The sequence below is a fragment of the Zingiber officinale genome, chromosome 6B (assembly GCF_018446385.1).
Source record: "Zingiber officinale cultivar Zhangliang chromosome 6B, Zo_v1.1, whole genome shotgun sequence".
Classification (NCBI taxonomy): domain Eukaryota; kingdom Viridiplantae; phylum Streptophyta; class Magnoliopsida; order Zingiberales; family Zingiberaceae; genus Zingiber; species Zingiber officinale.
In genome coordinates, this window is record NC_055996.1 from 2,030,890 (window position 1) to 2,043,779 (window position 12,890).

Genomic DNA, 12,890 nt, shown 5'->3' on the forward strand with positions numbered 1-12,890 from the left:
TCCGAGGCTCAGTGTCCTTTTTTCCTTCTATTATTATTATTATTAAAAACGCGTCTTTTATAATTAGCTTTTTTTCCCCTGGGCACAATGAAACATACGATGGAAACAAGAGTTTAGTTTTTTATGATTCTATTTTAATATTCAAATAGAAAAATAAGATAGAATACTAATTCTAAAGGATGAATTATTGCCTTCAATGTTTATTTCATCTCTCTTAATTATTATAGATAGCATAAGTGAATCAACCGGGCTAAAGTCCAAACCGACAAAGCGCTAAACAAATGGAACGAATCACATCCACCTAGAGAGTTGAACAAAACAAAAAAGCCAAACATGTTTACTAAAACGGACTGAGTGAATAAACCAAACACAGAATAGGCTAGGCTAGATGATCGAGCTAGTTAAGTGGATCAAGCAAATTGAACTAAACAAGCTGAGATAGCCACCCAAGAAATAAAAGAATATAGGGAGACATTCGAAAATCAAACAAAAAGAATCAATTAATTGAAATTTTGGCATACTACAATTATTCATTTTATGTTGAGGCTTTTAGAATTTCCCATCAAGAGCTATGTAATTAGATTACCATAACTTTGCGTATAAATTTAAAGATCCATTTTTTTTCTTATCCTTAATTGTTTCAGAACACTAGAAATAGAAATTATAGCCTTGAACGTACCTGCATAAGAAAAAGAAATCAGCTTTATAAAATTAAGTGAAGCCAACTTATGTTTCAGTTTATTTGTGTCGGAGAACAAAAAAAATAGTCAACTGAACCTTCAATCATTAGACAGGCAAGCATGTGAGGTTAAGCAGGTTCAATTAGACAGGCAGAGTCTTAAGAAAGAAAACTGGAAAAATGGGCTCGCATAAAGCTGCTTAAGCACTTGTGTGAATCCCAGAAAAAAAAAAAATTGATAATGAAGGGAAAGTAAAGTTGATTTGGATTCGCCATGCGTTTGAAAGTGATCACTTTGTGTACAAAACATCCTCCCATGGGTGTCGATAGAGTGGCTGCTTCAATCTCTTCTGATCAAATGTGTGCCTGTGGATTCCAAGATTAGTGTTATATATAATGAAGAAGCAAGAATTCAATAAAAAGCAGGTAAACCATAAATTGTGCCCCAAAGGCTTATATTTCATCATGGTAGACAAGATTAAATTATTCTCAACTTCCTTCTAAAGGCGAGGAAGCCAAATCTTAACCTAAAATGCCAAGGCATATTGGTATGATATAGACATGATCAGAACCCATATTTGGAGATGTGATACTATCTTTAACGTGTCCATCTCAGTACCAATATCATTATAGGTAGAAATGAGGGACCAGTAGCATGTTAAAGGCCAAGTGAGCCCAATCTAAAACAAAATATTGTCACTGATGGAAAATCTCTTAGTATTTAAGCATTTATAAGAATCCTCTTTTGATGATAGGAGGGAAAGGAAGGGAAGTGACAAAGAAATGTACAGAACAATGAAGCGTCATATGTAACTTTGCAAGTCTTTTTCTCTTCCTTCCCAACTTTCCACCTAAGTTTACAGACCCTAAAAGGATTAAATATCTACTTCAGTTTCTTATTGACATAGTGGACAAACTCATAAGGCAAAGAGAGGTTCACTGATCAAGTAACTAGCTACCAGGTCAGTCCACTGACTCTCAAATCAATTCCTCTCTTAAGAGAGACTAAAGACAGCACATTGCCTTCGCTAGGGAATATGACGGACTAGATAAATCCTAACCTTTTATTATTTTTTTCTGCCACCAATGATTAATACCGAAGAAAATGAAATCCATGGAATAGAAGGGCTACAAAATAAAGACAATTGAAAAGTGAATGCTTGACTTACCCAATCAGACCAATTGAGCGTGCCAACACAAACAGACCATTTAGATATCCAATTTCGACAATCTCATCGATTTCTTGTTTGCTGAACATTCCACTTCCAGCTAGAAGATCCAAGAAAAGAGATCCAATTGCGCCATCAACATTAAGAACCAAGTTGTTTGCCTTTGAGAGAGTGTACGTCTCAACTTGCACAGCATATTCCATGTACTTTACAGACGGGAAATGAGTGTGTGCATACTTTTGCAGGAGCTCCACTCTCTTGTCTCTGTTGTCTCTGCTTTTGATCCTGTTTCCCCAAATATGGCATGTGTCATTAATACGAACAAAAGCTTAGGATGGCTACGCAAAGTGTCCAGTGATAAATGGAGCATCACTAGCATATATATTGCTACCTTTCCACTTCTTATATATATATATATATTTGAAGATGGAAGGCAATTTGCAATGCTAGTAAAGAATATCCACCTCCAAGAAAAAAAAAATAACTATTGACAAAAGTTTAAAGTAAAATATTCTTCTGTTTTTTTAATCTTTACCAAATTATTTCATTCATGCCCAGAAAAGGTGGCTTAAACCAAACTAGTCATTCAGATTAGATATGAATTAGGGAAGCCAGTCTAATCAGTAAAGTTACAGTTTGGCTGATCAAAGCATGTGGTGTTTAACTAATGCTTATCTAAGTATCAATGTTTCTGGTGATAGTGTGAGATCGTGTTATAACTATTATTTGGGATATTAAGCAATTATTTTATACATGCTAGTACCAATCAGTATCGTCATAATAACCATTTCCTGCATTTATTTTTGGTCGGGCACACATTAAGTTGTAGTTAATATCCCTACCAATCAAAGTGTAAAAACATCTTAAAAACAACTATGGATATTTAAATCCACATCCATGTTGGATACTCGGTATCTTTCTAATCATCTCAGAGTGAAGACAGGAAAGAAAATGGCATGTCTTTTTTTTATTTTATTTATATTAGAAAGACTTGACCCCAATTTGAATCTTGACTATCAGTATTAGGCTATTAACTCATCATATATAAAACAGATGTCTTATATGTTTTGAACTAACTTTTTTGACATTCACAAAATTAACTCGGAGTATCCTTCTAATCATTTTAGAGTCAAGAATGGAAAGAATATGACATGCCCTTTTTATAATTATATTAGAGAGAATTGGCTCCAAAGATACTCATTAACTCAGTATCTTTCTAATCATCTCAGAGTGAAGACTGGAAAGAAAATGACATGTCTTTTCTTTCTAATCATCTGAGTGAAGACTAGAAAGAAAAGACATGTCTTTTCTTTCTAATCATATCAGAGTGAAGACTGGAAAAAAATGACATGTCCTTTTTTTTATCATATTAGAGAGAATTGGCTCCATATTTAAATGACATGTCCTTTTATCATATTAGAGAGAATTGGCTCCATATTTAAATTTTGACTATCAGTATTAGGTTATTAATTCATCATATATAGTTTCAGATGTCTTATATATATGTTTTCAACGAACTTTTTTGACATTCACAAAATTAATTTTTATTTCTCTTTTTGGATGTTTATCCTACAGTCTCAATCAGACACAAAATATTATTAAGTATCTTGTTAGTAGGTACTTAGATGAACTTTAAAACCACATAAAGAAAACAAAAGGAAGACTGCCTATGAACTTCATTAGTTAAGCAAGCTAGTTTTATAGAGATGTACAACAAAATCCAAAAAAAAAATAATCAACTAATTGGTGATCGGTCATGTGTATAATTTATGCTTTGAAAGTGGCATGAGAGTTCTGGAAACTTGTTTGACACTATGAGCAATAGTTAAAAATCATGAATATCTTTTATAGAATATAGAAAATCATTATAAACTCAGAGATATAAACCTGTGTCCTATTCCTGGTACTCGAATGCCCTTCTTTTTCATGCCTTCAACAAACTCATAAGGGGTGAGGCCCTGAAAACAGACACATATTTAGTACTACTGCAACTTAATAAACAATAAACAAAAAACTTATATACTCACTTTTTCATATGCATCTTTGAAATACCGAGCAGCATCATCAATTGCCCCACCAAATCGAGGACCAATTGTGAGTAACCCTGTATTTGAGAAGTTGCTCATTTTTCCTTCCAATGACCATAGGCAAAGCCCTGGGTTTGACTATTAACATGAGCCAAATAAAACTGAACTCACCTGATACCAGACTGGAGACTAAATCCTTTCCAGCCCTTGCTGTAACTATAGTGTTATGAGCACCAGAAACACAGGGACCATGATCAGCACATAACATGATGCAGATCTAACAATTGCAGAAAGAAATGATGTGAGACTAAAGGTTACAGATATCACATAACATCATGAAGATCTAACAATTGCAGAAAGAAATGATGTGAGACTAAAGGTTACAGATATCACAAATATTAGCAGATCGTGTTTGCATAAAGTAACTAAAATATTAGTCAAACTCATCAAATTGTTAAAGAAATAATATTTACCAGTCAACAACTTAAAACAAGTGAGAGAAACTCATTTTCCAACAGACCTCTATGAATTGTGTGCAATAACGTGGTAGGCTACGCTTGAACCACAAAAGGGAGATGACATCACCCACACCAAAGCCACTTTGGACAATAGTAGACATAGGTACGCCAGCATAACAAGGTTCGTCACCTGTGAATAGAGATGCGACTTAGCAAATTGTTAAGCATTGAAAGTCCATTTTGTACGAGGAAAAAAATTGTATTAAATTGCACCTCTGTCATCTGAAATGGTAGAGATGATATGGGTTGGAGCCCGGACCTTCCCACTTTTGATTGCATATTTAAGATCCTCTGGAATTTGAGGTGGTTTAATTTCAGGTACAGGAGAAATCTTCCCTTCCTCAACCTACCCCATAAAGAGAACAAGATATAAATACCAGCATTGGCATTCTTCTTAAGTGCACAGAAATAATACCAATTGATATCATAGAAACAAACTGAACCACAACAGCATACCAGCTTCTCAAATGTTTCTTTGATTGCAGTCTCAAATGCTTCATATGAAGTTGGAACAACTGCTCCAGCATCTCTGAGTGCCTGATTTTTCACTTGTGCTGATTCCAATTCACCACCACTTTTTGCACCCTAGTTTAGTAAATCAAGAAATGATAAAATAAGAAGAAAAAATGGATTTGGATCATGGTTAGCAGAGATGGTCAAAAAGACACAATATGAAAAGATAAAGTTCAACTCACAGCGTGGCCAAATTGCACTTCAGATTTGAATAGACGGGCACAGGTTCCACTAACCCAAGCCACTACTGGTTTATGAATTTTTCCTTCTTTTAGAGCCTCAACAAGGGAGTATTCATCTCTCCCACCCAATTCCCCCAGCACAACTATCATCTTGACCTATATAGAACAAGGAGTTTAGTAATTTTCCTTTTCTAAGGAGAAGCTTATATTGATTAATATTCAACTACAGTTTATCTTAATGCATTACATGACAAGTGATCCAGAGCTTGAATTAAACATGGTATTCACTAAAGAGCTTTTTTTCCTATACTTAAGGAATGTTATTTGCTGACGGGCTTTTCTATACTACTCAAGAAGATTAATTTCAAGGTAGCATACTTGAGGGATGTTGTTAAAGCGCAGAACATGATCAGAAAGAGTTGAGCCAGGAAAAACATCTCCTCCAATTGCAATACCTGAATAGCAAATCAAAAGAACTCAGATCAAGATTTTACAAACAGAAGTATTAAAAACCTGGAAATAACAGTAATATCACCTTCATAAATTCCATCCGTGACACGGGCAATTGTGTTGTAAAGCTCATTTGACATGCCACCCTATAACGACACGAAAAATTATTATATCTGACAAGTAATACAATAAAATAAAACAATTTAATTTGAGTTTTTAGCCAGGAAAGAGGAGCCATTTTTTAAGACATAGTCCACTAGTGCATGGATAGTGGTAATGTGAGATGAGGGAAAATTGTGTGATGTAATTTAGTTTCTAATGAATATGAAACATCAAGTATCATGGTACAAGTTTTACTAGTGGTATACAATTAGTATGATTTGTGTTAAACAAGGAAACCATGTGTTCTCCATTCCATGGTATACAAGTCAGAATTAGTTATTTATTGTTTTGTGTCATTTAGCCATCATAAAAAAATAAACTTAGAAGTAACACAAGTGTAGCAATATTAATCCATGAAGCTCCCTCTAATGTGGTTTCTACAGAGGAGTAGCCTTCCACCAATATGGTTTCTAAAAAGATCTAGCATGTACTAAAACAAAGTTAATCATGAATCTAATGCTACTCTCCCATCCTACTATGAAAAAAAACCTTACCAATGCACCAAGCCTAGATCTCCCATTTGGTCTGTTAGCCTAGGGGCAAATCACAAAGGTTAAATACCCTTGCCATATTCTGGATTCTAATGTTTGATGCAATCAGGAAATTAGCTTTGATGCAAACATGATGCATGCCACATTAATCCAAGAGATACAAATTAATTAAAACAATTAGAATGATCATCCACAATCCCTATATTGATACTTCAAAATGGGCTTGTGTTTGTGTTGTCCGAGTAAAATACAACATATTAGATTGTTAATCATGTTCCAATTTCTGAAAAGATGCAAGGAATGTACACAAATATTATATAATAAATTATATCAAATATGATGATATATACAAATATGTAGAGATATTTATATTAGATACATATTGCTAAATTTTACACCAAGATAGGCAGGCACCTGTTAAAGGATGACGTCCAAACTTTTTACTACTAACTACAACTCTACATAGCCAATGAATTTTACATAGAGACAGGTCACCTATTAAAGGATAGTGTCCAAATTTATGACTACTAATTACAACTACATAACCAATGTTGTCCGGTGTTGCTCCATATAGTAAGACTGTTATAAATAAGAACCAAAGTCAGAATACAACAGTATACCAATATCCATATAGGCTACACCTACACCAAAGCTATCGTGTGAGTAAAGTTAATGCTTGCTGAAAATACTCTGTTTGAAGCTAGCATAAGAAAATACTATTTTCTGAAAATGGTACTAATTGAAAAGATTCAGCATCCCTCCCTATAAGAGATATGTTCATTGTGTCAAAAATACTATTTTATGAAAATGATACCATTTGAAAAGATTCAGAGTATTTCCCTTTAGATATATTCATTATGTCAAAAATGCTATTTTCTGAAAATGGTATCATTTGAAAAGCTTGAACGCCCCTCCCTTTTAAGGGATATATTCATTGTGTTTTCAAACATATCTCAGTAATATGAAAGTTACTCGGCATTCTCATACATAATTGTATAGGAAAAAAATATCTCTGGATACCATTTACTAGGCTGCTTTACATGAACACTATGTACAAGTTCAAGTAAGTTGCAGAGGTATGACAATCCAAAAAGTTCCCAACAAACAAAAAAAGGACTTTGGAACTTTCATCTTATTAACAAAATTGTTTGACAAAAGAGCTATATGATCAATAGAACCGTGGATACACTCATAAATTGTCTAGGACAGTAAATACCTTCAGTTGGTGTCTAATAACTTAGAATAAAAGGTGGCAGCAAATCAAGGTCATTGGGAATGAACACCCACAGAAAATATTGTCCAATTGCTTACTTTTTTACCATAGATAGTAATAATAAATTTGCTACAGACGAAGGATAACACCATGCAAACAAAACAAGTTTAGAAAATGAAATAATTCAATGAGAGTATAAGTACCGATTTAGACACAAATCCAACAGATCCAGGCCTGTAAAGCTTGCATTGAATTATATTGTCAATTGTTCCAGCAGTGTCACCAATCTTAAAAGCACCAGCTTGAATGCCTCCAACAGTGGATGGACCAATAACTACCTGAAACGAACATTGAAAAGGTATTGAACATGAAAATGGAAATTAGTGCAGGAACTATGAACAATAAACCAACTAAAAAATGCACCTCTCTTTATATTTACTACCAATTTAGTGTTTTTGCTATATAATATTTCAATTTTAAAAGTTCAAGTTTTAAGAGCTAAAGTATGTTCTGTTCTGACTGAATTACAAGAATTCTTCAGACTTGTTCATGTTTCTAACCTTGTTATTAGCTCTTGCATATGCAATTAGCTGCTTTGTGTCCGACTCTGGAACACCTTCAGCTATAATAGCAATTACTCGAATGGTGTGTTGCTTCAAAGCTGACATAGAAGAGGCTGCCGCACTGCAATAACAATGAAGCATAGTATCAAAAAAATGCACTGCTTTCTAAGAATGCAAAAAAAGAAAAAAAAAAATCCCAAACCTTCTGAATGATGCAAAATTGATAAAAACATCAGCAGTTGGGTGTGCAGCACATGCTGCTTCAATTCTGTAGATAATCATACAAGAAACATCAACAAACTGTTCAGATAATCAAACAATAGAAGCTAAAAATTACTGTTTAATAAATTGAAAGAATGATTAATTGGCACTTTCGAAGGAATGACAAAAGAAAAGTTATCAAATCCATGTAAACCAATTTCTAACAAGTAAATGAAAGCTATCTGAACTTACAGGTTTCACTCAATAGACTATTTTCATTCATAATAAAATGGTAATTAATGTATCAAAATATCTCCTAAAAGCATTTAAAGTAGTAACTATGTAGTATTATCTATTCACTGAAGCATGGTTTAAAATTTCGAATCACATGGAGTTTCGGTCGCGAAATGGAACGTTACAGTTTCATTACCGTATCATGAGGTGCTGATATATTTTAATATAAATATTTAAAAAGTTAAAAATACAAAAAATATTTTTTAAAAAAAAAGGAATTGTGGAGCCCCCACGATCCTCCCGGCAGCCTCCATGACCCCACAATGGCATGCGGTGCCGTACCGGGCAGTTGGCAGAATGACAAATGTCACCCACTTCGTCCGGCATGGCACAAAATTGTAAACCTTGCAATAAAGTAAATAACTCATTGCACTATGTGATATGCTTTGTACTGTAATCATTATAAATGCAAACTGTACAAGGAATCTTGCAACATGCTTCAGCTACACTTTTTTGTAACCCTAGATATTACTGTTCATTTTTTTTCTTGTTTCTTGCCTTATTGCAAAAAAAAAAACAAATCCCTTTGTGTGACATACTTGAAGACAAATTCATTGCACCAGAAAAAGAAATGGAAATATACATCTGTCATCAAGATGGTGCTCTGCATAAAATAGAATGAGATATACCAGAACGAAACCTACAGATTATATTGGTCCAATCATTTTATTGCATAAGTAAAAATTGAGGGATGATAACTGCATGAATAGCCTTAAGAGCTAATGTAGATATAATATGCCTTACGTTGAATGGACGGGAATTGCAATTTCTTCCTGTCCAAAAAATAGCTTTTGAAACCCCTCTGAACCAGGATTTATTATTCCAGCGACAGAAGGTGTTTCCCTTCCTATAATCAAACAAAAAATTCCAAGACAAGTGAAAAGTGTAACCCTCAAACATAAGCACAAAGGATGCACAAGAAGAAACAAAAAGATATCAACAAACCACAAAGGAAGTCGAAATCAAGCATCCTCTGGATTGGAAGTTGCTTATAATTGTAAAATAAAGCTTGAGTATTTCGCGAGAAAATTTGCCCAGTGGCCATTATTGTCAGTGAGAACAAAATGCAAGCTGTGAACAATACAAATTAATTAGTTCCTTTTACCAGAAAGAATAAACCTATAATTATGCATACCAAGATCACATTTAGCAAGATATATCAAATTTTTGACATATAGATGTCTTCTATCACTCCATTTATGTAAACTATTGCAATATTAATAACATAAATAGAGTGTGGGAATGAAACCTAAAAACAAAAGGTATGGAATAAATACCTTCGTGCATTAGTTATTACGTTCCAACACTGGTCATTTGACCAATATTTTTTTTTAGAGAGATTCCTTCCATTTTGCAAATTCATGTAAATGACAATGTCCAGAAGAAAAATAAGAAATACTAGCATTTCAACTAGTTATAAAAAATATATTTGATCCACAGAAAAATCATACCATTCAAAAGAGAAAAATAAACAGTTAGATAATGTTAGAATAGAATAGTCAAACCAAGCATCAATTATCCAAGACAACATAGTTGTGAGCAGGATTCATAGCTATGATTGGAAGAAATCTTTGGAAGATTAGTCATCCTCCCTAATAACTCTGAAGTTAAACAGTCCACTTTAGCTCTTCCTAGGAAGATAGGATGCCTACTAAATCCTTCCTTTGCAAGGGAAAACACTCTGCACCTGAACTGCCTGTTGCAAAAGAGTTTGTTGAACCTATTGCAAGACTGCAACGTTGTTGATGATATTTGGATTAAAGTGCTGGTTTTTAGCTACATGCTATTTCCCTACAAATGATACTTTGCATGACAATTGTCTAAGAGCCAGTACTAAAAGGATCTCACTCACTATTGCTTCGAATGATTATGGTGAGTATTTGATATAGAAATGTATTGTATTTTTATTGGGGAAAAGGACGCCGAATTCATTTGATCAGTCAGTTTATCAATTTTCCTTTTGATTCAGCATGAAGCTGAGATTGAGGTATGAATCCATTTTACTCTCTCCTACTCTACCAACCCATATAAACAAGTCATAAAGACTGATTACAGTATCTTAATTTATGATTCAAAAAACATCCTCTATAGAAATTTTTATCATTATTTTTGCATTCATCAACTTCGATCTTCAAAGATACTAAACTAGTCACACGGATTGAGTTACAAGTTCAGAATTTCATTCTCTAGTCAAAAACTCCAAATTCCGAAGATTCTAATCAAGCACGCCCTAGAATCAAGAGTTCCAAAAATGTACGCACTTTGAAAACATTGGCCAATACATAAAAGGCTTCACATCAAAATCCAACTCGGTGATATTTCTGCAGCAAAACTCCCTAGATCTCATGCGAGTATTACAGATGAAGATCCAATATCGAAACACATAAAGATCCAGGAAACGCGAGAAACCCCGGTATTGAGGATTGACATCCCCGACTTGAATCGACCAAATGAGAAAATAATACTTCAAAAATGAGCGATTAGAAAATGACAGCTCCTCAACAGGAAAGATGAGCGATTAGAATGAGTGTGGGATTCAACTCTGGCTCCGCAGATCAACAGATCTCGACTTGCAGGAACGATTTTGACTAGACAAAATCCGAATCGGGAAGATTAATCTGATACCTACACGAAAAGAGAAAGCGAAGAGGCGAGTCTACCTGAAGAGCAACGAAATCGCGGTCCTGGCACGGAGAGGGAAGCACTCAAACCGCAACGGGATCGCCCACAGGCCACAAGCCACAATTTGGAGGAGTGAGGCGTGGGCGTATAAATAGAGAGACGGAGAGAGAGAGAGAGAGAGAGAGAGAGAGAGAGAGAGGTGGGTGCGGTAGGTGGTAGGCGACTGGTCACGTGCCAGTGGACCCACACACACAACCCCAACCTACTCGGCCATTCCGCAACTGCCAAGTTCACAGTACAATTAAACCAAACCGGGGTTTGAAAAGGAGCCAATTGAATGGAACTGGAAATGACGTCTCTTGATAAAATTCAAAAAATGAGCAAGTAAATGCAGTAAGGAAGGAGAAAATCTTCACAATTGATCAGCATACGTAAAATTAAAAAAAATAACTTTTATTTTTTTTATTTTATAAAGAACACATTTCAACACTATTAGGATATTACATTTTAAAAATCAAGTAGTGTTGTTGTTTAAAATACAACACCATTATTATATTGATTTTTAAAAATTAATTTTTGAAAATCAACTTATAATGATATTAATTTTAAAATACAGCTGTTATTTGAATGCAGTATTATAGTAATTGACGGAGTAATAAAATGATAAATAAATACGTCTTTAATTAAAGACATTTAAAAGTTAAGTAAATTTTTAGGAAATTCGTAAGTTAAGCACCTTTCTTGCAAAATCTTCCTGAAATAATCTAGTCTTGATGGCTTAACAAATTTAACATAATTTTTTTATTTTAATATATTTTATAATAATCTTAATTGATTGGAAAAAATATAAATTTAATACTATATTAAATGCAAATTTAATCATATTAATATGTTGTCAGTTTAAAAATTCATCCAAAAGTATTTAGGTTGGAATTTTAGATAAATGAATTTATTATTTTAAAAATAATAATGAATATTTTCCTTAAATGAATGCCTCATATATTAATTTAATTTAATAAGGACGGTCATAAATTAGTTTAATTTTGTATATTAAATATTAAATTGATAAAAATAACTACTACACTTAATAATAGCCAAAAGATCAAGAAAAGCATACTTTCTAGCATCGTCGGTGTAAGATATTTATAGAAACTTCTCTCCTTACCGTATTGTCAATTCTAAGATATAAGACTAAAGAAAATATTACATATTTTTTATATAAAAAAGGATATTAATGTAATTCTATTTTGAGTTTCACCAAAAATAATTAGTAAAGAGTCCAGATTCTTAATAAAATAGTAATATTTACTACTGGACCACGCCTCATGGGGGCAAATAGTGTTGTGGTAGGCCTTGGGGCTACGGTGCAGCAAAAGGGTGTCAAATTATCACTCAGGTATTCACGGTTGGATCCCCAGCTATGACGTATTTATAGAAAATTTTTTTCCAAATGGGATGAGATACTGGGCTTCTGGCGAGCACTCGACACCCAATGTCGATGGAAAACTTTTTGTGAGATTGAACTAGTCATCCATGTCGGTTACCGTTCAATAATAAGCAGTTGACAAGGTATCATTGGTCCCTACCGACCGACTCAGAGGAGGGTGAATAGCCCGCACAATAAAAATAAACAAAATCCTTCTCGAACTTTACGCCTTATTAGTCTAACACTTGCATAAAAAATAAGACCGAAAAAGAAGAAGCACAAAGGATCACATTAAAACCACTATGAGGTACATACAATCTCTCTCTTTTTGATATGAACAACCCAAGTTAAGTTAAAGTAAATCAAACATAAATAATAGT

The 12,890-nt window shown here is 33.8% G+C and overlaps 1 protein-coding gene across 1 annotated transcript; it reads right to left on the reverse strand.

The window, feature by feature from the left end:
- Positions 1 to 684: 684 nt before the first annotated feature.
- LOC121991692 (ATP-citrate synthase beta chain protein 1) lies at positions 685 to 11,232 on the reverse strand. The gene is made up of 17 exons (XM_042545699.1): positions 11,123 to 11,232; positions 9,408 to 9,533; positions 9,207 to 9,309; positions 8,170 to 8,235; positions 7,965 to 8,088; positions 7,608 to 7,742; positions 5,624 to 5,684; positions 5,467 to 5,543; positions 5,089 to 5,244; positions 4,850 to 4,978; positions 4,607 to 4,739; positions 4,396 to 4,523; positions 4,047 to 4,152; positions 3,876 to 3,952; positions 3,736 to 3,806; positions 1,849 to 2,133; positions 685 to 1,045 (listed from the first exon to the last, which is right to left on the reverse strand). Exons 2-17 carry the CDS (start codon positions 9,505 to 9,507, stop codon positions 970 to 972), a joined length of 1,827 nt encoding a protein of 608 aa, XP_042401633.1. The 5' UTR covers positions 9,508 to 9,533; positions 11,123 to 11,232; the 3' UTR covers positions 685 to 969.
- Positions 11,233 to 12,890: the final 1,658 nt, after the last annotated feature.

Bases quoted from the DNA above. Each gene is read 5' to 3' on its own strand.
- LOC121991692 (XM_042545699.1), bottom strand. From the start codon at position 9,507: ATGGCCACTGGGCAAATTTTCTCGCGAAATACTCAAGCTTTATTTTAC. The intron at 4,979-5,088 runs GTGAGTTGAACT...TTACTAAACTAG, and splicing joins AAGTGCAATTTGGCCACGCT to GGTGCAAAAAGTGGTGGTGA. The intron at 4,740-4,849 runs GTATGCTGTTGT...TTTATGGGGTAG, and splicing joins AAGAAACATTTGAGAAGCTG to GTTGAGGAAGGGAAGATTTC.